This window comes from Felis catus, chromosome C2 (genome assembly GCF_018350175.1).
Source record: "Felis catus isolate Fca126 chromosome C2, F.catus_Fca126_mat1.0, whole genome shotgun sequence".
Lineage (NCBI taxonomy): Eukaryota > Metazoa > Chordata > Mammalia > Carnivora > Felidae > Felis > Felis catus.
Window position 1 is genome coordinate 11,257,712 of NC_058376.1, and position 27,995 is coordinate 11,285,706.

Below are 27,995 nucleotides of genomic sequence, written 5' to 3' on the forward strand. Positions count from 1 at the left end.
TAAAGAAAAGCTCATTTGCGAGGAGCCCTGAAAAATGACAACGGGAGATGCAAAGAACAAATGAAACCGGTGCTGAGTGAAGGAGCAAAGGCAAAGAAGCCCGAGCGCACTGAGGAAATAACTAGGAGTTCCACCGGATGAAGACCAGGACCCGGGAGGGCTGGGAGGTGACAGGCTGGATACAAGCATACAAATACTAAATACCTGTTAGAAAAACAAAATTCAAACAATGTAAAATCTCACCACCCAGAGATAAAAAAACTTTAAACATTCTGGTGAATTTCTTTCCAGATCTCTCTCTTTACATATGTATACACAAAAGAATTCTGGAAGCAAAGACACTTTACAGGGTAAACCTGAGATGTAGCTAATGTTAATGTGGAGAATGAGGCAGAGATGTGGCAAAAGAGGGGTGCCAAAATACGGTGGCTGGGAAAACGTACTGTTGCTAACACCTAACGGAAAATCTGGAGGAGCTGGTTGGGGACAAGAAAAGATGGATTCGGTTTAAGACATGCTGAGTTTGAGATGCCTACAGCTCCTCAAAGTTGACCTCTCAAAATGTTAACTTAAGCTCAAAACAACAGGGAGGGTTAGAATTACCCATTTAATAATCATCCGCACAGGAGGGCTGTCTGAAGCCCTAGGAATAGCGGAGACGAGGAGAGAGGGTGGGGGAGGGGGCAAAGAGATCAACCAACAGAACCTTGGGGAACACAACCATCTGGGGGCTGACCAGGGAACTTGAAGTCAGAAAAGCAAACGGAAAAGGTAGTCAGACAGTATGAGGAAAATCAGGCCCACCTGGTCAGAGAAACTAAAAGGAAAGAGGCAGACTCCAGAACAAGAGGGTAGAGGACGAAAATGAAGGCAAGGCCAGCATGTGCTGGCTGCACGGTCACACTGCGGGATGGGGCTAGAAGCTGGATGGCAAGTTTCCGCGGTACAGGTGTGACAGCAAGGAAGAGAGAGAAACAGAGCCAGGGCCTGAGGGGCATCAAGTCTGAGCAGAGTGTCTTAGGGGGCAGAACACATGAGCAAGTTAGTAAAGGGGAACGAAGCAAGTGAAGAGGATGGAACGTACGCTGTTTTCAACGACAACGGTGGCAGTGGCAGTGGCCAGTATGATTGTGTAATTGCTGCAAGCCCAGCACTGGCCTGGTACGTACTACATACTGTTACGCAGTTAATGTTCACCGAATAAAAAAGACAAAAGGTTTACAGATTTGGAAACGGGGCCTCTGAGGGATGCCAGGACTCTGAGATGCCATGGCCGCGAGTAAGTGCATGAGCCTGATGCAAGGGAAGGAACGCCGGCGAAGTAAAATCGGGGGGCGGGCAGAGGGTGGCCGAGGACACCTCGGCAAGGAAAAGGGACACTTCTCCTCAAAGACATTAACTGAAGGGATGAAGGTAAAGGGATCGCGAAGTGCAGGAATGAACTTCAGAAAAGGCTACCTTCCAGTGGCTCATTTCAGATCAAATGAAAAGAATAATGCAGAATCATTTTAAGTGAGCACTTTAGGAACCAAAGAAAATCCACCATCCCTATCAATTTTCCTTTCGGATGAATTCTGTTAAAATGCTGTGAATGCGCTAAGTATTATTAGTTTAAGGTTTACCAACAAAATTTTTACTTTCATTTCACATTGTAGCCCACTGGGGTTTTTTTTTAATTCCTGCTGAAAATTATATTTATGTATTTAACTTTATGATAAAACAGAAATTTCCTGCAAACAATAAAAATAGGAGCCCAAATTCCTTCACAGGAACACTAACTAGGTGAAAAATCTATGGCAATCTCTCCTTATGATTGTACACAAACATATTTTTATACAGTTCTAATCAACACGTAGACTAAATTCTTCTCACATTTCATGAGTTCACAGACATTTCCGTATTTCTGCAGAAGCCTCATTACTAACAGCAGGGTAATAATTCATTTCATTAACAATGCCATTTCTTGACCTGGTATTGCACCAATTAACTTATGATAATTGGCAGACAAACAGTCTTTCCAAATAAAGAAATGGGTAAGGTTAAAAAAAAAAAATTGATGGATTGCAGTCTTCTGATTAGCTACCCAAATCATAAATTTTAATTTCAGTTTTGCCTGATTAAAAAAGAATATATCTCAATAACTCTTGTCTTGTTTAAATTCCAACTGCAATGTTTACAGTATGAAACATGGAGCACCCTCCTCTGAAATAAAAAATTTTCTTCTATCCAAAAATAGAGTAAAGCTACTTAAAAAGAATGTAACTCAGGAAAATATCAAAACCTATTTTGTTTGACTTAGGTATGTCAAGTCAAATTGTAAACTGCCGGAATAGCCACATTCACTTCATGGTAATTTCATAGGTAATTTCAAAAGTTTTAAAAGAAAGATGAAGAAGCAAAAATAATTCTGGTTTATTAGGGGAGCTCCACTCGTCCCATATCCCTTACCTCATCACTCTATATATAGCAGGGGTCAAGCAAACGAGGGCCTGTGAGCCATCTGCCTCAGTACCTGTTCCTGCAAATAAAGTTTTATTGGAACAGAGCAGCTCATACATTTAAATAGTGTCCATGCTGCTTTTATGCTAAAGGCAGATCTCTAATTACATCTGAGACTGCATGGCCTGCAAAGCTTAAATTATTTACTCCCTGGCCAACCTCTGCTCTATACTGTAACGGATTGACAGATGCCGGCAAGGCCTCAATCCACTAACCCTAAGATGCGCCACAAATGAAACCATGAGCCTGGCCCAGAGGTATGCAGACAGAGAATTCCCCATGGGATGGGTAATCAGGTAGACAGACGTGGCACCAACCTAACTGAACAACATTAGCCTGGCCGTTCAAATCACCCCACAGGATTCACAGAAGTGACTCTACAATATTCACCATCCCAACCTCCAAGCTCCTAACTTCCTAATCAACCCAGAGTGCCAACTGCAGCTTTCCTCATCTGGTGAAACCTACAGCTCTATTAAAATAAAATTCTTAGGCTTCAAAAGAAACCCAAAGTTCTCCTTAATCCAATCCAGCACAATTTTCAATCTGTAAGAACATATGGTCTACAGGAAGTAAATGATCTTAGTGTCATAATTCTCATTCACAAGGTCTCTGAACCACTGAATTTCAACTATTCTAAGAAAGGTTGTGTGTGCTTCTCATGGGCTTCTCCCACCCCATCTGAAAGCAACTCCTTAAAACTCTCCTTCAATCCACCATATGGCAATGAAACACAATTTTGGCAAGGCACAGACTGAGGGGCTAAAAACATTCAGTTGAAAAAAACTATGGAAAAGAAACAATGAATGAATGTGAATGAGAACTAGGAAAACTGGATTCCGGTCCCAGCTCATTCACAAATGAGTTACAACCCTGGGTGAATTGTTAAAATCTGCCCATTTTTAAACTTGTGCCTCAGTTTTCTCCTGTGCAAAATCAATGGTTCCCAACAAGTTTTCTGCCTCTACAACCTTTGCACAAGCAACTTTTATATTGTAATTCTCAAAATATCCTAGGGGCATACAGAAAAAAGTCTCCCCCTCTTTTCTTCTGTGCTCATCCTGATGTCCTCATCATCCAAAAGTGCCCCCTGCCTTACTCTGTCGTTCCCGTTGATCTCTATACAGCACTTGTGGCAATCCGTAAATATTCTTTCATCTCTAGAATGTAAGTTGCAAGAGAGCAAGGACTGTAGTCCATCATGGACTCAGCTGTATTCCCAAAGTCTAAACCAGTCCACATATCAGGGAGCAGGCACTAGAAATAGTGCTTAAATAAGTAAATCAATGTACCTCCCTTACTTGCTTTCTCCCTTTTTTTTCTTGAGGAACCCCAAGCTTCCTCCAATCTATACTACAATTTGAAGCCACTTTTCAATGTAGCTCACCATCGGTTAGTAATTGCAATATTGAAGCAAAATGACAATAGTGTTTTTCTCTTTATTTCATGTAATGCCAAAATGTTAATACTAATATTGTAGTCTTAAAGAATCCAGAACTCATCTAATGGAAGTGAAACTAAATAGTCATGTATTTCAGAGACCAAGTTCAAATATATATACAAATATAAATTAAACTTGGATTCATTGCTCTAATTATTTGCTGAAAAGATAAAGTACTAAAAAAATTTACACTAAACAATACTTTAAAAAATTCACACTGTGGGGGCGCCTCATGGCTCAGTTGGTTAAAAGCTTCCGACTTCAGCTCAGGTCATGATCTCACAGCTCATGAGTTTGAGGCCCACATCGGGCTCTGTGCTGACAGCTCGGAGCCTGGAGCCTGCTTCGGATTCTGTGTCTCCCTCTCCCTCTGCCCCTCCCCTGCTCGCACGCTGTCTCTCTCTCAAAAATAAATAAACGTTAAAAAAAAGTAAAAAAATAAATTAATTAAAAAAAATCACACTAGACAAAATTACCAATTTTGGTCTCATTATTATTAATTACTAAAACTACCGTTATTCAGGCTACAAAAGACGACTCAGGGAAAATCTAACAGCGAACTTCATATATTTGCAGGGCTACTCTGAAAAAACATAGGTATGTCATATTTTGATCACTGAGGTTTAGCACTTGTGGTAATCTATAAAAATCTCTGAAATCAGAGGGTAAAAATTCTAGAGAAAGAGAGCCTCAATGTGTAAACAACACATTTCTGAAATTACAGCTGTATGAAAGTGAAATGGGCTGGCATGACCCTCTCATCACTAGAAGCGCACAGGTAGAGGATGATCACTGAATCAATCTTTGCATTAGGTGGGAAGCTGGTCTTGCTAACTTCTAAAGCCCCAGCCAAGATTAAATTCCAATACTATTCTGGCACCACTCATCATCCTGAAGGACACTGTGAAGTGAAAGTGAGTTTTTAAAAAAACTACAACTGGGGGGCACCAGTGGGTGGCTTAGTCAGTTAAGTGTCCAGCTTCGGCTCAGGTCATGATCTCGCCGTTCGTGGGTTTGAGCCCCGCATCAGGCTCTGTGCTGACAGCTTGGAGCCTGGAACCTACTTCAGATCCTGTGTCTCCCTCTCTTTGCCCCTCCCCTGCTCATGCTCTGTCTCTCTGTCTCTCTCAAAAATAAAGAAACATTAAAAAAAACTATAACTGCATGGTGGTGAAGAATACAATGACTACTAGTCAGGTTTGGTGCTGTTGCCTGGATTTATATTAAGGCAACAGCTCTTTTACCCACTACTGCTTCTACTGCTTTTGTAACGATTCCCTGAGAGGGTCCCTAGGAAGCCCAGGCTCCTTAGGCTACATTTTGAAAACCCCAGTTCTAGAGATTCTAATGGTCGAAGTTTCTACAATAAAGATGAGAGCAAACAAATGGGAAAAATAAAAGGAAGGACATCTCTACTTGCCCGCAAAATAAAATCTCCATTCAGTAAGGTGACTTAAGCTAAGAATTCATGGGAGTACTCTACCACCACCATTGGTCAATACCAACATTTTATCTAATTAAACATATGTTCGTCCTAGTAAGAGTAGCTTGTGAACAAAATTATCTTGTCAATTAGACTCTCTGCTAACCATTAAGTTTTTGAAGCCAGTGGCCCTCAGATGCACTCAGCTATCGCTACAACAGCCTCACAGTCCACCAGGAAATAAAAATCACACAGAATACACAACATCTAACAGCATGCAGCACCGACGTACCCCTCACCTTTCTCACATAACAAAGAGGTGTGCAACTCCCAAGAGCAGGTGGGATTTAAGGAAGGCGGAGCCAGGCCAGAAAACCGTCAACACCTATGAAAATGCAAGAGTGAAAGCCTTTCTCGTTCTCTGCCACATCTTAATTCTGGAATTTATGTCCTTAAAAAAAAATTCCCTTGAAACCTGCATTTTCAGAGAGAATGTCCCTGGAAATTCTGCATTGAGATTCTCACAGCAATTTGAAAAAAGAAAATCTGTGAGCACCTTTCAACAGTAGAACAGGATTTAAAGGAGGTTTCTGTCACTAGCAGACCTCAGGAGAACAGAATGGACAACCATCTAGTACAAAATGTGTAAAGTGGCAGCACTGCCTAACAACATCTACAAAGCCCAACTCTGAAAATGACTCCATGGGAACTGTTTCATAAAATATTTTTATGATCAGAGAACCCCTTTTGCCCCTCAATCTGAATCAAGAGTTGCAGTCTTTAAAGATTAAAAATTATTAAGCACAGAAGCAATTTTAAAAATTAGCCCAAGATTCAGTAAAGAGAAGTACAGAAAACTAAAAAATAAAACTTCATAAATACATGCCCAAACGTGATTACATAATATGTACACTGTATAACTTGTGGGTAAGTGACCAGCATAGTAACTTTCAAAGGCTTTTCAAAGGTCAAAGACAGAAAATGCTTCTAGAAGTAGAACTGCACTGCTCTACTACTTTGCCTATGAATCTTATTTAAAAGACCATTTGTAACAAATATGGACGAGCTACTGAAGAAAGACTTACAGGTTTTCAAAAGTGGGGGAGAGGACAGGAGACAGTAAGAGAACCAGCATCTATAAAGTGTACTAGGAAAGTAACAAATAATTAGAATTCAGTGAAACCCTTTTTGTAAGCAACTATCATGTGCTCTGCAAAAAGAAAAGTACCTCAAATATTAAAATCAATTTTAGATTAAAAACTGTACATTCACAGTTCAGACATATCAAGTGATCATTTAACAAAGTTACGAGCCCTAAGAGCTGCTAAAATGTATAACAAGTGAAAAGAACCCATGAATACGAGATTTAATTTACACGATCATCTTTACGAGAAACAGTTGTAAGAGGAGACCACCTAGAAATCTTTATTGGGGAACAACTTTAAAATAATTTTAATGACACAAATCAATTATAAAAGAGGAAGCATATTCCTGACATCTGGAAAAGGAAAGAAAACTGAACAAGCATACCAAATTCTGTGAGTTCAGAAATACAGGTTGAGATTGCCATTGGGGGAGATTAAGTATAGTCAGATAGTGACCATTTCTTAAGGCTCCACCTAATATTAATCTGGAAACATTCCTCTCAAAGGCCTCTTCAAGCCAAGTATTTCTAGGTTGCTTACTGTGAAATCCACCTCCAAAAGGGTAGCCACAAGGATGTGAAACACGAAGTCCCAGCCCTTTCAAAGTTTGTGATACAGACATGAAGACAGACACATGTAAGTAAACGAATTAAAACAGAAGTTAAACCTAAACAAGACTGAATCAAAAAGCATCAATGTGACAAGAACTCCAAAGGAGCTGTTACTTCTGACTGCTGGGTTAGAGACAGCGGACTGCAACTGGTCCAGGACAGCCAAACACCTCTCCTAGAGGTGGAGAGAGGGTCCGTTAGGGTGCTCTCAGAGCAGGTCTGGACTAACAGCAGGAAAGAAGGACAGAAAGAGTCAGATGGCATTTATTGTTGGATAGAATCAACATGGGCACTGTGTTTGGCACACGCAGAAGCCATCACTTTTGTCCATCCTAACCAATTTTTTGCTTAGCACATTAAGAGTTCTGTTCAAACACTCACTTATACTGCTGGTAAAAATGTAAACTTTCTGGAGGGCAAATGGCAATCTAGATTCGTCTCAAATGTGTATACCTTCAATACTACAGCCACTTCTAAGAATTTACTCTGAGAAAACTGCCATACCCATGCACAAGGACTTAGCTCGGAAAAACTTCACCATAAAGTTATTAGGATAGTGCATAAATAGAAATGTAGTTGTCCATCACAGACCACTGGTTCAATAAATTATTTTCACTGAATAGTAACACAGCCATTTAAAAAAGGGACGTTGATCCTTACGTAAGACACAAAAATATTTTAACAAAACTAAAAATCAGCCGGTAGGGTCAATCCATATTTCTTTCTAAAAGAAAAAAGTACTTATGTACACATACATTGGAAAAAAGTCTGGATGAATATACAACAAAATGTTACTACTTTTCCCTAGGTAGTAAGATGACAGGAATATTCTGTTGTGTTTTCTTTTCATGTTGCTTTATTACCTGACTTTTTACAGTGAGCAATAAAAAGTTGTTTTAGAAACAAACTGCTTTTGGGGAAAATTCAGTTTTGTTTTGATTTAAAGAGGATTTCTTCCCCTAAGTCTATGCCAGAGACTTGCTTGCTATCTTACTATGGATGCCATACTTTGCAAATTTTGTACTGAAGTCCTAAACCTAAGCCTCAAACATTTAGAACTCATTCACAGACTCCACATCCATATACATTTTTAATACTAATCAGAGAGGTATTGATAGATAAGCTTTCAGTGGTTACTGAGAGAGCCTTGCAAGCTGTACTTCTAATATCATGAGCTATGTTTACATAGGCTGCTCGGATTCTTGACAATCAGAGAAAAACCAGAAATCTAGAAGTCAGGAGCCTAGAGATCACTGGTCCTAAAATCAGAGCCGACTAAGGACATGTGACAGGACAAGACCAAGTCTGGCCCTGAGAACACAGTGGTCAATGATATCAAGGTAATGAGTGGTGGGTTAAGCATCCTACTCTTAGTTTCGATTCATGTCATGATCTCATGGTTCATGGGATTAAGACCCAAGTAAGGCTCTGCGCTAACGGTGTGGAGCCTACTTAGGATTTTCTTTCTCTCTCTCTCTCTCTCTCTCTCTCTCTCTCTCTCTCTGTCCTTCCCACCATGTGCATACATGCTCTCACTCTCTCTCAAAATAAACATTAAAAAGAAGAAGAAGAAGAAGAAGAAATCAAGGTGATGAGAAAAGAGGAACTTGACCATATTCTATGGCCACGCACCAGGACTGAGATTCTTGAGACCTGGGAAATCAAACATAAAAATTTATTCTTTGGGGCATGTGATAAAAATAAAAAGAACCCAGGGAAGAATGGAAGAAAAAAAAATCAGAGGAGCAAGAGTCCAATAACTGCTGAGTCCAGCACAGATTAATGTGTGCCAATAACAAACTGAAAATAATAAAGCAGTCACACTTCATAGCATGGCTGAGTTTGCAAATGTAAAGGTAGTTAGTAGGATGATCAGTAACTTCAGCTGCAAGGTTGGCAAGACTGCCTCTAAATCATAAACTGGACTTACTAAGGGACCCTGCAGCTAGCCCACAGTGAGTCACCAATACCAGCTTTGGTGTCAAAAGATTATAAATGAGTGAATTTCAAGACCTCACAGAACAAGAAGAAAGTCATGATTACATGAGATCCAACTCTGTATGAATTTATGACTTGTCAGTTACTTACGGGCCCAGGTTAACAGTAAATCTGTGTAGTTCGACTATAATGCAGTTTTGTTCCTTAATTAATCCACTTGTTTCCCAGGTCTCAAGTCAAAGAATATCAATCAAATAGATGCCATTTCAGGCCAAATTTGGAGGTTCAATTGCATACAACCATCAGTTCCTTTCATGATTTGGGTACATCAAAAGAAAAGGGCAGAATCACCAAGGCATCCTCTAGAGCACAGTGGAATCATCTGAGGAACTTTTTTTTTTTTTTTTTTTTTTTTTTGTGAGAGAGAGAACAAGTGACAGAGGGAGAGGGGCAGAGGAAGAGAATTATCTCAAGCAGGCTCCATACCCAGCACGGAGCCCGATGCAGGGCTCAATCCCATGACCCTGGGATCATGACCTGAGCCAAAATCAACAGTCAGATGCTCAATCAACTGAGCCATCCAGGCACCCCTAACCTAGGAACTTTAAAAAATGAGATGCTTATGTCTCACCTCAGATATTTTGATTCAATTGGCCTAGGAATTTAAGAATCCTGGGCACTAGCATTTTTGAAACTCTCCAGGTACAGACAAAGCTGAGAACCACATTCTAGTATGAAGTTGGCTGCCTTCTCATCAGCCAAAAAATGAGTGGTTCCGGCCGAACTGTAGTTTATCAAGGATTTTCAGCAATGATCTCCTACAACTCTAATTTAATAAACATAAAAGCTCCACTTCTTTTTTCACAATAACAGAGCTCTCCCTGACATGAACTAGAGAAATAACAACCCCGATAGGTGACTACTTGTGGTCAATAGTACTTCAACAGCTGGAAACAATGCCAAAATTAAGATGTCCATCTTTGCTATTCTGAGGACATTCTGAAATCCACACCCTTTTACTGGGAGATTTCCACTTCTATCTTCCCCATCCCCACTCCAGATGCCTGTACAGATGAATAAAAGATGGGAAAGAGGAAGACTGGCAGGAATCCTGGTTACTATGGCAGCAAGTAAATGAAATGCCAAAGCTCATGAAACGGATAGTGAGAGCAGGAATCAGGTATACATCACTGAGCTACCTGTCCTGTGAACTGCTCTCCTTCACGCACAGTTCGGTTCCCTGCCTTCATCTTACAGTTCGGCCTCTGCAGGGAGTAGGAGGACAGCACTGGAATGACAGGGAGACCGAGGGAGGTAAGAACCCGCAAAAGATTTAGTGACTAGAGACAACAGGGTTATTAAAGAAAGAATCCTATTTTATATCCTGTGAATCGTCTAAACATCAGTGTATGAGTTTAGCAAAAAATGTGTTCGTCGACTGGGTTAAGAGAAGTATTTTTTTTAAATATGCACTGATGGAGAAACTTGGGCCTTGGCAAGAGTCAGATCTGCATTACCCTACAGGCCAACTGTGTCCACCAACCAGGCCACTGCAGGGGTGCTTAACTTAGGAGGTGAGAGGAAAGCATTTGAGGGATTGCACTACTCTGAAGAGCAGGAGGAGCAGGGTATAAAGGCACAGTGGAATTAAAGGAATAAAAACATCTTTCCAGATTCAGTTACTTCCTAGAAGTGTGCTTCTCCTCTGCGATCCTACACGGACCGCTCCCATTCCACCCACATCTTGCAAGTACAATTATGTCGAGTACCATCCCCTTCCTTAACTAAGCTTCTTCAAGGTTGCATCTATTCATCTTTACTACATGCTGGAGATGCAACGCAACTGGCACACAAAATGTGTTTGCTAAGTATTTGATGAATGCATAAGTCAAAGAATAAATGGAAAAATGAAGGGATGGAAGTTGCTAACTGCACTTTAATTCACTGAAGAGAAAGAAAATGCTAAGCCAAGTCAGAAAATTCAAGGAGAAATAAGATATTCAACTGCAAAGAGGAAAACAGCACCATTTGTTTTCAAAAGACAGATATGCATAATAAAGCTAAAGCACATCCTGTTAGTCAAAAACAGACGCACAGTCAAGGAAGAAGGAATAAACAGGTAAGAGACTGATACAAAACAAAGACACAGCCAGGCTCATAAAGGTGCTTCCAGACTTCTAAGGATTCTTGGCACATAATCAAGAATCATGGACATTCTACTCCTAGAGTGTACAGGAAATATTACGCATCCAACTTCAGGACTCTGAAAAGCTAGGACAACTTCTGGAAACCGAGTCAGCAGGTCGTGCTGTCTCTACATACCAAGTAGAGACAACAGCATTGTACAGTGTCTTCCAGAGGGTGTGACAATGAAATTTCCTATTACAACCGGAAGGACAGTGAAACCAAGGGAATGGTAGTCTTCACTGTTTTGTTTACTTCCCACCCCTGCAGTCTAACGTCTGGTAGTGTGTACCCTGGAGACTGTATTTGCGGATTTAAACATATAAAAAGGGACGTCAAAGTGCCTCAAAGTTGTCTGGAAAAAAAAAAAAGACAGGTAAAGGCTCTCTTGCACACCCAAGAGAATGAAAAAGATAAAGCTGGATTTTGAGACTTAAGAGTACCTTTATCTTGAATATTTGTCTTCAAATACTCAAAGGGAAAAAAGGTAACACTTCAGAGGCAGAACTTGAGCTTGCAAATTAAAGAGGCAGACTGGAGGTAAGAAACCCCTTTAAAATCAGAACTTCCCGTAATTGAAGTGCACCTTCTGGGAGAGCCGCTGACAAAGTTCTAGTTCTTGCGGGTGGTGGTTACACGGGTGTTTGCTTCGCAGGTACAGTGGATCCTCATTACGTGCGGAATCCATATGTGCCAATTCGTCTACTAGTGAAAACTTATCTGTGCCGCCCAGGTGGACACTCCCACCAATTTCTGCAGTCATCTGCAGACACACGCATGTGGACACTGGTGGAAAATGTGCCACCCGACATGCACATTCCCGGCTGAGGCCCAACAACCGAGGCTCTGCCTTCTTGTTTCAGGTCTCCCATGGTAATAAGCAGGTGTCTTTTCTGCAGTCCACGTAGTGCCACGTTTTCCTGCATTCTGGTGCTTTTTGTCAATGCTATTTAAAATGGTCCCCTGAGTGTAGTGACATGCTGTCCTAAATGTTCCTCGGTGTAAGAAGGATGTGATGTGCCTTACAGGAAAAATGCATTAGGTAAAGCTTCATTCGTGGCATGGGTTAGGATGCTGTTGGCTTTGAGCTCAATGATTATGAATCAAATGTATTAAATATAATGTCTTTATCAGAAACACACATAAAATGAGGTTATGTATCGGTCAGTTAATTAAAATGTGACCAGCCAGAGGCTCACAGGAACCCAACCCTGCATCTCCTCAAGGGGCAATGACTTGTATTCACGAATTCAGCGTTAGAGGCCACTTTACAGAAAGTAACTGCCACAAATAACAAGTAGCAACCATACTCACTGTGCTGTATACCAGTGCATTTTCATGGGACGGAGTATGTATGTTAAACTCCACACACAAAATGTGTTTTCGTAGGTGGGCTTCGTGCATCGTACAGAAGAATCAAACACACAATTCCTAAGGCCCCTTTTGAAATGTGAACCATCATTACCTCCGCGCTTTCAGAGACCAACAGAATTTTAAAACTCCAACTGTGCTTCTGGTTGTCAACATGTTCTTTTTGGGAAGGACTGAAATGGGCTTATAGACTCAGAAATGTCAACTTTCAAATACTAAGCAAAGAGCAGATACCAAAACTTCCCAGTAAGTTGGAAGTTGCAACACAAGCATCTAATTATGCTCCTTCTGAAAAACCTACTAGAACTACAGTAAAGAGCTTTTTAGTGTGTGTGTGTGTGTGTGTGTGTGTGTGTGTGTGTGTGTGTGTGTGTTTTTAAGGTACAACTCTGAAAGAATGCGGAAGACGAGACGGGAACACAGCAATTCAATCTGGAGAAGAAAGAAAATACATGAAAGAAAGCAGCAATGGGGAAAACCAAGAATCAACCGTACTTAACAACTGGCAACACGGGGTATGCCTGTCAAAGTGGGGGTGAAGTAAGAGGCTAAAATAAAGTCTGTCAAAAGTGTAAGGAGAAACTGGATCCTTAGATGCGTGTCTGGAGGTTTATTCTCTGGAGTGGACAGAACAGAGAGAAACCTCTGGACTACGAGACACACACACAGCTCTACGTGGGGGCACCACACCAAAAAGAGACTGAGGAAAAAAATGCATACTGAATGATGAGACCCCTGGGCTCTTTCCCCACTTAGCTCCCAGAATAATGGCCCAAGGCCTTTCATCCTTCAGTCAAAAACTCTTAAGACTATTCTTTGGGCAATCTGACCTGTCCAAAAGATACCACAGGAGTCATGCAACAAACAGCCAGGCCACGAAGGCCAGACAATGAAGCAGACAAGCTCCACCCACGCATTCAGAAGTCCGTTCTGTTAAACCAAAGACCGAATACATTTGAGAAAAGCCTTTAACATGAGAGCTCAACACAGAAAAAACTGAAGTAAACAAACACTGCAGGAAGAGAAAACACTATCTTCAGAGATGAAAAGATACAGCAACCATGAAACAAGAGACTAGAAAAAAGGAAGATTCGGGGAACAAAGCAGCACTGATAAAGTAAATATCTGAGAAATTTTTTCAACAGAGGGTTGGAAGATAAAGTTAGAAACACCCTTAGAAAGAGCAAAAAGACAAAGACAATTAAGAAAATTAAAAAACAAGAGACTGTATGAAACTGGACCAGTCCACACGATCCAAAGAGTTGAACAAAATTCAAAGTTGAAAAAACTCCTTTTTTCCCAAAAGGAGAAAACAGAGAGTAATCATCCTAGAAATAAAAGACACTCGGTTGCCAAACTGAAAAGAGCCCACCGAGGGCCAGCACAATGGAAGAAAAACTTTCAAGGCATGTAATAATGAAATTTCAGAACACTGAGACTAGAAGCTGGGGGAAAAAAAAAAAGTCTTATGCTTACAAAAACTGAAGAAAAATACTTCCCAATCTACAATTCCATATTCAGCAAAACTCTTAAAAACATCTATACACCTGCAAAAACTTTAATTCTAAAGAGTTGTAAGATTGAAAAATGAGTTAATGTGTCAATATTATCTGATTTCTTGCAGCTGGAAAAGTGAGTAATGGGGAAAGCCAAAAGAACCTTCTAGCGCTGGTGTAGAATTAGGAGGCATCAGATGTATATGAATACCCTACTTCTGTATACTGAAAAGGGCCCAGAAGAAGGGCCATGTTCACCCCTGTAAAGAATGGGCACACCCAGACCTTGATTTCTAAATTCCATTCCCTAACTAAATGCCTGGTCCCAATGGGGAAAGGAAAGTACAAGATAAGCCTGCAACCCCTTGCTGTGTTGGGAAATCAGGAAGCACTGAAAAAATGATACAAATGGGCATCAAGGACACAGAAACTAGCCTGAAGAGAGTATCAATGGCTAAATCCGGAAACATTTGAGCGAAATGATGACAGTAATGGAGTATAACCCACTAAATGAGTTCATACAAATAAATGGGAAGAGGAGGAAGCTCTTCATTTGAGTATAGCAAACAACAACAAAACTTACAAAAAAAAAATCAGTTTTGCATCATCATTGTAGTAACTTTGCTCAGGCAAAAATTACCTATGGACACTGAATTCAGGGGTTCAAGCTTGATGAGGAGCAAGTTATTTATGTAATCTCTTATTATTTTCCCACAAATTATTTATTGGCTAAAGGAAAAACAGTAAGTTGACAGTGGAGAAACCTGACAGACACCGTCTTAACCAAGCATCAAAGTTAATGTCAACATTAAGGGAACAACATCACGTACCTCCCAACATGAAGCTTTGAGGACATTATCATTGCTTCACTTATGTCATACTCCTGCCAAAAATGCATAGTGTGAATCTAACCATGAGGAAATGAGGGGCATTCACAAAATGGCCTCTAAATTTCAAAACTATCAATACCATGGAAGACAAAGAAAAACTGAGGAATTACTAATTAAAGGAGAGAGACATAAAAGCTAAATACAACGGACTGGCTTCTAAACTTAAAAAAAAAAATGCTACAAAAGGACATTATTGGAACAGCAACATTTGAATAAAGACGTCAGATTAAAATACTGCATCACTGTCATGTTCCAGATCTTGATAATTACATTCTGATTAGATGATTGTCCTGGTCTCAAATATACTACAACTACTGAAGGAGTAGAGGGGAATGATGTCTGCAACTTAACACTCAAATGGTTCAGAAAAGTGTGTATGATAAAAGAATGACAAAGCAAATGTGGCAAAAATGTGTACTACTGGGGAATCTGGATGAAAATGATCCCGGAGTTCTTCATACTGTTCTCACAACTTTCCTGTGATCTGAAGTTATTTCGAAATAGAAGTGATAGACTAAGAGAATTTTTATTTACTCGGTGATTGCCATGTCACTCAATTCTGAATCAACACCTGTAAGCCCTGGTTTACACTGGTAAAGAACAGCATTAACTGGCAGGGAAAACCTGTGGTGAGCCAAGAGAAAAGGCACTGCGGTACAACCTCTTCAACTCTAGACACAGAACCTCGTCAAGTTTTGAGGGCAGATGTGTTCATACTGAAAATACTCAGTCACAGAAATGTAAATTTTTCATTTTATTCAAAGTTGGTACAGAAGTGCTAATAACATTTCCATAAAATAATTACTATACTTCAGTTACAGGACAAGATACCACAGAAAGGAATATACTTTTCAAGAAATGTAGTTCATCTGAAGTTTCCAAATACTTTTGAAGGCTAATGCAGCAGCTGGCAAAATAACACACAGTACACAAAGAACAGTGTATTTTACAGAGTCAGTAATGAAAACTGACAGCTCTTTAGCAGATTTGCTTCATTGTTTTTCCATTTTTTCAACAATAACACTTTTAAAAACACATTAAACCAAGATCATACATGTCTACAATTTTAAAAATCAGATTGTATACAGTAGGTTAGAATAATAGTCAAGTTAGACTTGTCATGTATGGTTAACAATCCTAAATCTACAATTTCAATGGTATTCCTTTCAATACAGAAATAACCTGGTTTATACCAAATTCTACTTTCTGCTTGCAACTAAAACATTGTACAATGTGAAGATGGACCCCGATCAAACCTGAAGACAAAACAAAACAAAACAAACAAAAAAACCTGTGGACAACAAACGGTCACTGGAAATCAGTTTACAATTCAAAAAACTCACCAATGACTCAACAGCTTCATTTATAATCACATTTGGTCTACAATGCATAACTGACGAAATGGTACATTTACACAATACACACCCCCAGTGCACAGACTGGTCTCTTACAGAAAATATGAACAGAGTATAATAGGGAGAACACTGGGAAAAACAGCTTTCAATGTAGACATCTTTTTAAAATGCAATACTTACATATCAAAAGTACTAGATAAAAGCAGCAGTACTCTGCTGACATTTGGCTTAAAAATAAAGAAATGAATGAAGCAATTTCACAGGATATTAGAAAAGGAATCGGTTTTCTTCTTGAAGAAGACTACTAACTTTTGCACAGCAACTATTTTTGATATCCACCTTATCAAAAAAAAATAATAAGTACTGAGAAGCATAACATAGTTCATACATGATTGCCAACACAGGTCTGGGCAACAGAAAATGGGATGTCCAAGCAAAGAATGGGTAGATCCCTGCTCCATTTCTCAACTCTGCTGGCAATCTATAAACCAAAGCAGTACCGGTGGGGAAAGGCAGGGAACAGATGCCGTATCATCATCTGACACTAACGTAACATGTCATTATTAACAAAAATAAAGCTTTTGCATTTTAACAACGCCACAGAAAAGTCCATGAGCAAAAGACTTGTTGATCTGTTTTTGCCACTCAAAAGTTAGAGATCTCAAAGTGAAATTAGAAAATTCTAATTATACATATTTACACTGCTAGGACTACTTTCACCTAGACGAATAATTAAAGCAACTTTCCATGGAATTTTAAATGAAAGAAATTCTGCCAAAGGAATCTTCAAAAGCATGAAGTTCTTGCAAATGATTTTAAATTTAAAAACATTTAAAGGTACAGACGCATACTATATAGGATTAACAGATTATAACTGTTTTGCCTTATCACACATCGCTAAGCCAAAGATACTCCTCAAGCCTCTTTTTTTTCCTGTATTTCTGGCACCCCTCTGCCCTCACCACACACACCCCCACCCCAAGCCTGAGGTTTTACATTCTAATACTGAGGGAACACACCTGACTGCTTTTTGCTGGAGGGGGAATGAATCTCTCCCTTCAGGCGCTCTGGTTAACCCCTCTAAAACATGTGATACCAGTCTACACCAGCTTTAATCTTCATTCCATGTATTATCCGAGTTGACCAAGTCTTTCCCTAAGAAGATAAATACACAAAATAGAGGAGAGTGGGAACAAAGGTAGTCACTTGTCTCCCATTCTGAGAGTTACAGCTTTTGACATATGGGCAAAATTCAAGACAGGGATTATTTATGCATTCTTGATAGACTGGGACTATGCAGGTAAAGAAAACAAGGGCAAAACCGAGTGCAAGAAAAACACATTTTCTTCTGCTGCACCCACAGATTTCACCGCATCTGGTCATGAAGCGGGGGGAATGGTACAGGTAAAAGAATCCTTTAGACTCTTACAACCACTGTGAAAAGCAAAGTAGCTCGTTTGGCAGAGCTGTCTCAGACTTAGTTTGATGCTCAGAATACTTGGACCAAATTCCGCTCTATTAAAATGAAGTGCAGTAAAGCACACGAAAAAATAAAGATAAGTTTACCTCTTACAAACCTACACAAAGATGAAAGACAAGTATTTGCCCTGTCAAAATGTGAAATTTCTCCATGTTTTCAGGAACCTACTGATGGCAGGTAAAACTTCCTCAAGACTTAAGATAAAAAACCAACTCAAATGGGTCTACAACTTAAAGCAGAAGTGTATCAAACTGTCCCACCCACCAAAAGCTTAAAAGTCTGTCCCAGTTAGTTCCAGATTATAGGAAAGAACCCATAAACCCCATTTTCACTTGTAACCCCAAGTATAACTGCAACATTCTTGACATTGGCCTTCTCTCCCTCTCCCACAGCAGTACAAACTTATTCAGATTATTACATTTGAATCCCTTCTCATTTAGGACCACAATTTAGATGGCCTCATTGTCTAGGGCTTTCAAAACGGTGGTCCTCCATAACTCCCAAGACAGACGCCTGGTGGGCTTTATGACTGGCACTTGCGGGACACTGAGAAACACTGTGAGTCTTGTGCTTTCTGCGTGTGGAGATACACACCTGCGTGAACAGGATTTGTGCTTTCTACGGACCTCTACTTTAAGCTCTTTATCTAACATGGAATGTGAAACTGTTGCCACATGTATGTTCTCAGATATGCCTATTAAACCTACACTGGAAACACAATAGTTAAAATATACTCACAGAATAAGTAACTTTATAGTTTTAATGAAGGATACAAAACAAATATAGATGAATAAATAACATTTAAACTGCAACAGGAATTAGAGCTACTTGGTTTCCTTGAACCTAAACAAACGCTGCATATAAAGTATGTAAATATAAATGCATTTTTTGTATTTCCTTGACTAGTTATAACAAAATTTAAAAAGAGGAATTGTAACAAATAAATATATTCTATCAAGAAAGGGAAATGTGTAAACTAGCAGAGTCAATATTGGCAACCAGAAGGCACTAATCAAAACAGAAATTTCAGAAGCTGATTATATTATGAAATACCCTATATACTGGCCTTTGCCAATCTGGGATTTCAATAATAGCAATAAGCTTAATTTCAGTTTCCAACTATTATTACCAAAAAGCGAGTTATTAAGGAAAATTCCACTTACAGAAGTCTAGGCTACAATTAAATACTGAAAAATTATCCAGACTAGTTTGTCCAAAGGCGATAAACAAAGTAAACACTCCTTCCTCCAGCAGCACTGGGGTACAAGGTGAATTTACCAAGATAAATAGAAGTCTCCAATAAGGTTGTGGTTATCTACTGTCAACTTGTGCTGTTACGGAAACCACTGAAATATGTATTTCCCCTATCGATAGAGTTCACGGACTGTAAACTATTTTTAACTGGGGGTAGGGGTAGGAAAGGATTGGAGGGACTTCAGGATCATGGGCAACAATTATGATCTAGTGCTTTTCTGCGAGTAAAGCCATTGCTCCTACACTAAGAAAAATCTGAGACCGCTGTGCTTTTTGTCTTGACTTGCTCTTCATTTGCTTATTTGTTCTAGCATCCCTCTCTTCACACATAGTATGAATCCAGGTAACCAAACCACACTGAAAAATTATTACATAAAGTAAGGTTATTTGGTTTAAACCAACAGCTTCCAATTATGGTCCTCCCCTTAAAAGTAAAGTACATGAAATGAGTAACGATACAAATACATCAAATCTTTCTCGTCTACTTCTGAATAAAAGGCAATATATCAATGGTTAAGGCTGTTAGTTACCAGAGAAACAAGAGGGCTTAAGCCAAAGTCCTATCTTTTCTAAAGGATTTGAGATGGAAACAGAAACATAAATTATATCCATTCTCATAACATTCCTTTAAAGGTGAATCAGTAGTTGAAAGCCTTATTCCCGGCATTGGAGAGAGAAGTTTAAATAAAAACATGTATATGACTATGTGAATGATGGTGTGGGACTCAGCACTGGCAAAGCCTATTATATAGTTTGAACCTTAGCTAAATCCAATTCTAGGAGTCAGAGTAGCTGAATACCAAGTCTTCCAACAGAGGGGAGAGTCTGATAAAAAGGATACCAAATGAAGAGAAGTGACCTTAATGGAGGAAAAGGGGTTTGCCGCCCTGAGTTAATAAGCTAACCGAATGTAGTAATCAAAAGATTACTTCTTATATAATCCAGCTTCACACCTTACTAGTACAAAAGGGTTTCTCTATATGCCAACTGACTAGTTCCAACTTTTCACCTTTAAAGTACTGAAAGAACAAGGCTTTTTGGCATCAAAACAAACTCCATTCCTCTCTACATTGTGATACCACCATTTCAAAGGGATCGGTATGAAGTTTAACTATTGTTGTCTCCCTAATTTTTGAAGAAAAGAGTTTTCAGAATAAAATACTGATGGATTATTAGGGCATTTATTAGTGAACACTAGTGAACATTAGCCTGAGAAGATCATTCTGGAGAATTAACAGTTTAAGCTTATAGAAATTTCGTATATTTAAACACGACTATACTTAATGAATCATTATTTGGATCCAAGTATTCAAAACTGGGGCAAAGCAGCACTTTTGCACATCACAGCAATAAACCTGAAAGTGAATTAAGCTGATAAAAGATCAAAACAGGAATCTGAGGAATGTTAAAAGAAAGAATAGGTGAAAAATTAAAGCATGTGAGGGAAGACAAAGGGAAAGACCAGTCTCTCTGAATGGTAGGTGAGTATACACACAAATAGGAGTATACCCTATTTGTAAAGTCTGTTCAAGCTAACATCAGAATGACTTATGCAATGTAACATTTTGCTAATGAGAAATCTTATGAATACAAGCCTAAAAGCATTTTTTTCTACTAAAGCGTCACTATCAGATATCAGTCATTTAACCTCAAATAGGCTTAAAAACTCCTACTTCACAATATTTAACATCAAACCAGGGTTTTTAACAGGCTGGATCTTATTCGTTGATATACGAATCTATATGAGGAAAGGCTTAAATAAGCCGACAGCCAAGATGCTTCAAGTTCTGGAATTCACTGAATAGAATTCTATGTCTGCACATTTTAACCTAATGTTTGTCTGTTACCTAATTTGTTAAGTTTGTGTTTTTATCACCCAGGTATTTCTTCTCAGCATCTCATTTATAGTTTTTCTGACTTCTTAGAACAATTGTCCTGGCATGTCTCCGTGGTCACATAATGTAACAGGAATGGTCTACGTACATCTCTCAATCTAAACCTGGGGAATGGTAAGGTGTAACTACTCCATACCCACATGGTCCTTTCCAGCCATCATACCTCAGATGAAAATGACACAGCAGAGTAAAAAGTATAAGCAAAGTAAGTAAGCCAAATACTGCCAAGTGGGAACATTGACGGGTCTAATAATATGGCCAGTCTTCAGGACGGTAAAGAATGAGAATAGCCCACAGGCTACACTAAATGATATTCGAAGACAGAGGAGAAGATCCACTCACCCTCTAAGTATAGGGAAGAAAACAGCGGACTGAGAAACAGAGACACTTATAGACTCTAAGCGCCCTGGACAAGACTTCAGTCCCCCACTCCCAATTAGCCTCAGGTTAGAGAACTGAGTGACAACCTCCCAATCAATTCTTAAAATGTGAAGTTTCACATATGATAGGTCTCTGCTAATTACTTGACATGCTAAGAACTATGACCCTGGCCAGCCTCTTTGTACAAAAAGACAATGGATCCTTTGAGCCAAGGGAAACGGAAGCCTTGGGAGAGCAGATCTGCTGAATTTAGGCTAAAGGACACAGTACCACCACTATTGCTTGATGCTTCTCTAACCTAAAGATGTGAGTGATAACCTCACCAGGAAAAGAATGGCTGCAGAAAAAGCTCGGCTCAGCTATTTCTAAAGCCACATACTATCTCAGGGCAAAAGGATACAGTTATTTTTGGAGCCAATAATTATTCTGCATGCCCGAATAATAAGCTCTTCTCATCAGATCTTAAGACTGAGATTGTGTGGAAAGACAAAAATCTAAGAACTGGGGATACCATTAAGAACAGATAAGACAATATTTGTCTCTACTTTTTGAAGACCAGTGTTCTCACTTTTCATTTGGACTCTTAGGTAACTATTCTAGTCAATATCACTCTTACTCAATTCTGAACCTTAGCTTGAGCCAATATAAAAATATATACATATGTCTACAGAGCAAATGTCATCATTTAGGACCCATTTAGTGTAAAGTATGAACATTTTGCTAGCTTAAAACAGACCATGTATCATTCCATGAACAATCATTCTAATGAAATCTAGACTGAACAATGGTCCCCTGAATGAAGTTGCAATCGGCAATCCACATACTTATTCAAGCACATTATCTATTACTGGAAAGCAATACGAAGGGCAAGCTTCAGGGACTTCAGTCTCAACACAGTGATGTTTATACTGACAAGAATAAACATCCTAATGGATATGCTAATAGTCATTCCTTATTTACAGACATTAGTACTCTAAACTTGACCTACTGCTATATACACACAAATAGACACAAGATGATGTATTTCACGTATCGTACTAAGACAGCAGCAAAGAGAAAATAGGGGGATCCTAATACTCCAAACTATTAGGACTCAACATTAAACAAAGAGGAAAAGACCTACATAAACACCACCTATTAATTTATGCCGTAAAAAGAAGGGTTAAGAAGGCTGCCCAGCCAATGTGTCAATCCTCTTTGTGGAGAGTTACACAGCAATGTGTTCAAAGAAAATTTTAATCCCTATGACTTAAAAGCCAATTTGAAAAATCTAAGGTCCTATTATTTTCCCAAATACCAAAAAGGTTGTCTCAAAGGAAAATAGTTCCTTTGAGAAAAGGACTAACCATGAGTCCAGCTTTGGATACATGGTTCTCTGTTCTCCCCAACAGACTTTTTGTAACCTTAGATATGTCACAGCCACAGCCTCCTCCATACAAGAAAAGGATGGTCCCTATTTATTTGGCCCCCAACTTCTAAATCTTAAGAATGAAATTGGGAAAAAAAATTCTACAAGGCACTCTAAGCTCTCAGAAATCATGCTATTCATACATAAATTACTTTTTCATCTACAGACTCAGTCCATCAGAAAGCCTCCTGGAGATGGGAAGACATTATACTACCTGATAATTTCTAAAATCAACTTTGGACTAATCAAGTCCATCATAATGAAACTAGTTTACAGAATACAAAAAATTGAAAGTTATTAGGACTGAGTTTTGATTCAAAATCTACAAAAGTATCTAAAAAAGTAATACTTTTCCCTAAAGAATACAAGCTTAATAAAATCATGCAATTTAAAAAGTATCAGAGATTACAGGAAAGTCAAAGAAAGTAGATACACAATTAGTTTCCTTCATATGTCACAAAGGAAAAAGGACCATGTTGAGCACACAGACACATAACTACATGATCTATAGAGCTTTCCTCCAACATCTTTTGTACCCTGCCCTCACGAAGGGGAATCAGACTGTGAAAAAGATTCCCATCCATGAAGGTTACAACGGAGTGCCATGCCATGTGAAGATCGAGGGTCCTATAATTTACACAAGTCCTACAATATCCTCCACAAGACATACTATTAAGCCCAGAAGTTCTTATTCTTGACACCTCTTTAACATGCTGTTCCACAGAAAGACACTACTGACAATCTACCAATGGCAAAGCATGCACTCTGACTTTTCTGTTACTGATGCCCAGTTTGCATTGAAACCGCCTCATGCTCTAGGTCAATATAACTTTTTAAACAAAAATGTAGAGGCTGTGTATAGATGGCAAGTCTTTCGAAAAAAAGTAAATCGGGGGGCGGGGGGGGAACTTCTCAAGGACACAGTATGATCTCAGAATTAAATTTTCCCTCCAAAAGCTCAACTTCAATATATCATGGGGCAACCCAGCACAAAGGCAGTGACAATTTTTTTTTTTTTTTTCAAATTTCTGGACATATCTTCTGACTGAATCCACTTGGAAAGATATGTGGCTAATAAAAAATGTTACCAAATGACAAGAACAAAGAACAAAGCTAGAGAATTAGTGGAGTACGAGTAGTCACCTGTTTAGCATAAGCTGACCAAACACTGCTTGAGGACTGCTAATTCCCAAACTGTATAAACAACCTGAACTTGGTCAATATATCTGGGGATCATCAGCAATGTTTACTTCATTTTCTCCCCTAATCATCTGACAATACAGTCATGACATAAATGTATCAAGATAGACTTGATGGTCATTTGAGTATGGTTCACTTAAACTTCAGTCAAAGCAGGAAAAAAAAGAAAAAAAAAAGGAACTGGAACAACTTTTGCTCAACATTCCATATATTGGTGGTACAAGAACAGCTACAGGAAAACATTCTTCTTCCTTTCTTTTGGCATTCAGAATCCATAGGCTCATGCTAGCAAAATGAGCCTGGTAAATGAACTAACTTGTCCTGACACAAGTACCCCACAAGAACATGAGTTAGGTTTTCAGTACACAACTGATTATACAATGTCTACAAATTCAGTTTTAAATGGTAGTAGGGATTACAAAGACAGAAAAAACTTTGAAATGAGCAAGTCTTCTACTTCAGGTTAAGAAGGCCTACCAAGATTTGGCAGTGCAGACAGTATACCTTATTTGTAATAGCATATATTCTGCTCTACATGTTCTATGAGAATAATTGGTCTCTCCTTACTTTGGTATGGAAAATTTTAAACCACATTTGCACAATTCAGTCTGTTAAACAAGTTTTACTTCATTTAGGTTGAAAATTTGCTTTCATCCATCTCTGGGAAAATAAAGTCTTGCAAATAGATGATTTTCTGCTAAGTAAAATTTGGCTAAAACCTACAGCGTAAACAATGCCTGAGAGATGCAACAGTTACATGTTTTCTTTTTTTTTTTTTTCTTTCCAAAGACCAGTATTTTCTTAAGTTAGTGTCTCATCATATCCTTAAAAGTTCATAAGGAAAAATAAACAAACATGAAAATTCCAAGTGAACACACAGCAAAAAGTCCAATATTTAGTATTAGTTTAACTTGTGGAGGCTCTTCCAACATTTGTAAACAAACAGCCTCCTCCTCCATCAGGTCTCTGAGACTCCTCTTGCTGAGGCTCTTACTTTTAAAGCCACAGAACCAATCTATGAACTTCCAGTACCGGCCTCCATCCTCTGTTTCTTTCTTTCTCTCTTTCTCACCCATGAGAGCTGCTTGCCCATTGGAATAAGCATCTACTGGTGTTTCTGCCTCTGAATGACCTAATGAAGCCACTGGATTGCCTTCTTCTCTGCAGGTCACCAAAAGATTAACATCTTCAGGCTGAAGGCCCTTGATGCTATCTTCAGATTTCCCATTGGGAATGATGTGGTTGATGGCCTCACTATTCTCATTGCATCTCAGAATGCTCTTCTCTTGCATTTTGTATGGTTCCTCTTTCGGGGAGCAGCTCTCCTTCACCACCAAGCTCTTCTTAGACCAAAAGGTGGTGGTACGAATCTGTTCCTTTGTGGGAGGTGGTGTGAGAAGGCTAACAATGACAGTAATAAGTCCTGTGACCCAAAACAATGCTGTGGCCACATACATGTAATGGATGTCTTTGATGAAGCCTGGCCTGTTATCAGGTTGGTCACATTCTGGGGCACGGTACGCAAAGGCCAGTGTCAAACGGACTGCTCCAAGAACAAAGCCAGCCATTCCACCATAGAAAGCCCCTTGTTCATTGCAGCGCTTCCAGAAAATTGCCAGAAGGAATAGGGCCGCAACTGGGGGTGTCAGGTAATCTGCTACCTCCTGAATGTAAAGGTACATCTGGCCTCCTTGCATCTCCACGATGATTGGCACCCATGCAATGCTGATCACCACCATAAAAGCCACAAATATCCTCCCCACAATCATTAGTTCTCGGGAGCTTGCGCTCCTGCGGATGAGTTTATACACATCGAGGGTGAATATGGTACTGGCACTGTTAAAGATAGAGTCCAAGTCGCTCATCAAAGCCGCAATCATCACTGCCATCATTAAGCCCCGGAGGCCCACAGGAACCAGCTTCATCACCAGGCGTGGGTAAGCAATATTAGAGCACCCAGCTCTGCTTCCACATACTTGCATGCAGTGCTCTGGGTTGATGCAAGCTATATCATCGGCAAACAGTATCCTGGAAATCATTCCTGGGACAACTATGATAAACATTGGCAGAAGCTTCAAAAAGCCAGCCATAAGAGTAGAGCCTTTGGCATGAGCAATGTTTTTAGCTGCTAAGACTCTCTGCACGATGACTTGGTCAGCACACCAGTACCATACTGAAGCTGGGGTCTGCCCAAGAACGAATCCAGGCCAAGGAACATCTTCATCTGTCGGATTCCGTAACATTTTCAGCGCATCTTTCTTAGGGTGGACATTACAAGAATTTGTGTTGGAAAGGTTGTATGTCAACAAGATGGAAGTAACATTGGGCGAGGCCAACATGTACCTTCTCTTAACTTCCTCAAACCCGCCAATCTCCATCATGCTAATAATCATAAGTGTGAGTGCCCCAACGATCATAAGCAGAGCCTGTAGAGTGTCTGTGTAGATCACTGCAACAAGGCCTCCGGTGACAGTCAGCAAAGCAGTCATGCCAATGAGCAGGATGACAGACACATAGAGGTTCCAACCCAAAGACTCCTGGATAAAGAGGGCACCCGAATACAGATCCACTGAGAGCTTGGTGAAGATATAAAGAATCAGAGACAAGGCTGCGAAATAGACCTGAATCCTATGGCCACCAAATCGCTTGGACAAGTATTCAGGCATGGTGTATACCCCTGACCGGATGTAAATCGGGATGAAAACCCATCCCAGAAGTTGCAAAAGCAGTAAGGCATTGAATTCCCATGCGCCCACTGCAAATCCACTTGCAGCTCCAGATCCTGCCAGCCCAATGAAGTGCTCACTCCCAATATTGCTCACAAACAGAGAGGCACCAATTGCTACCCAGGTCATAGAGCGCCCCGCCAGGAAGTATCCACTCACGGTGCTTCTATTAGATTTCCACATGGCAAAAAAACCAATGCACATGACCAGGATAAAATACAGGGCCACTATGGCAATGTCTGCTGTCTCCAGTACAGCCCTCATTTTGGTAACTTTGTGAATAAGTGTCCAACGACAGGAAGTGTCCAACTTTTTATTTACTCATTAGTAACCCCAGCCAAGTCTGTAAACCATACGTGAACTGGACTACACAGAGCAACACAGCAGGTCAAAGTCTTTGTCCTTTGGTTTGCTGTCTTGATGGTGGTGGTTGTGATAAACTTTGAAGGAGACAGTTTAAATTTTCCTCCGCTTCTTAATTGGGATTGAGAACTTAGCTCGTACTCTTAATCCACTCTCCACAAGACCATCAGCATTTACTCAGGTGCTGGAGGAGAAATTCTGAGTTGCAGCTAAGTTAGTGAAGCCTACTGTACCAACCCTGCAAGGCAGCAAAGACAAAAGACAAAGATTGAATTAGAGGAGGGTCTCACCAAGTGATGAGGAAACTTTCAGTCTAGCAAAACGGCGCAACAAGACATTCTTTATAAAAAGAAAAACTTTTAAAATATACTTCAGTTCCAGAGGAAAGAACTATACTAGCACATCTGATACTTAAAAGTCATGAGAATATTTATCATTTTGAACTAAGAACAAAAATTCATCAACCTGATAACTAAGTGGCCTAACTTCTCTAGCAACTAAGAACTGCCTACCATGACATTGCCTTTTCTTGTCTTACTGTGATCGTCTCAGACTGGAAGAGACACCAAGATCTTAATTAAAGCACCTTAAAGGAGCAAGGGAGAAAAACACTAATTATTCATAAGGGCACCAGAATAAATCTTCAAATGCTATAAATCCTGAACAATGCACTTCTTATAGCCAGTTACGGTCCAGGATGGAACAGGCAGGTAGAGTTTACTGGATGTTATCATCTACCCCCAAATTAAGTATCACTTAGTCTATGCAAATTTATTATAATAAAATTTTCCTAAATCCCCACAAATGTCTATCTGTGGTAGTTATACAGCAATGCAGAAATTGTGAGAGGACTCCTGCCCTAAAGGAAAACAAAACATTCCACGCAAAAAAATTAGGAACATACAACTTAAAAACCCTAAAATTTTATTATTTTT

General features: G+C 39.6%; 3 protein-coding genes across 7 annotated transcripts in view; all 3 read right to left on the reverse strand.

Moving 5' to 3' along the window:
* Positions 1 to 27,995, reverse strand: part of KCNE2 (potassium voltage-gated channel subfamily E regulatory subunit 2) — a 270,860-nt gene that overhangs the window by 220,814 nt on the left and 22,051 nt on the right. The window lies entirely within an intron of this gene.
* Positions 1 to 27,995, reverse strand: part of MRPS6 (mitochondrial ribosomal protein S6) — a 66,703-nt gene that overhangs the window by 16,202 nt on the left and 22,506 nt on the right. The window lies entirely within an intron of this gene.
* Positions 15,740 to 27,995, reverse strand: part of SLC5A3 (solute carrier family 5 member 3) — a 34,657-nt gene continuing 22,401 nt past the window's right edge. For all 3 annotated transcript variants that reach the window (XM_019839405.3, XM_023238772.2, XM_045036650.1), the window contains one exon: positions 15,740 to 27,298. In XM_019839405.3, coding sequence (XP_019694964.1) covers positions 24,805 to 26,961 — 2,157 coding nt within the window. In that variant the 5' untranslated portion in view covers positions 26,962 to 27,298 and the 3' untranslated portion in view covers positions 15,740 to 24,804. The remainder of the gene's footprint in view (positions 27,299 to 27,995) is intronic.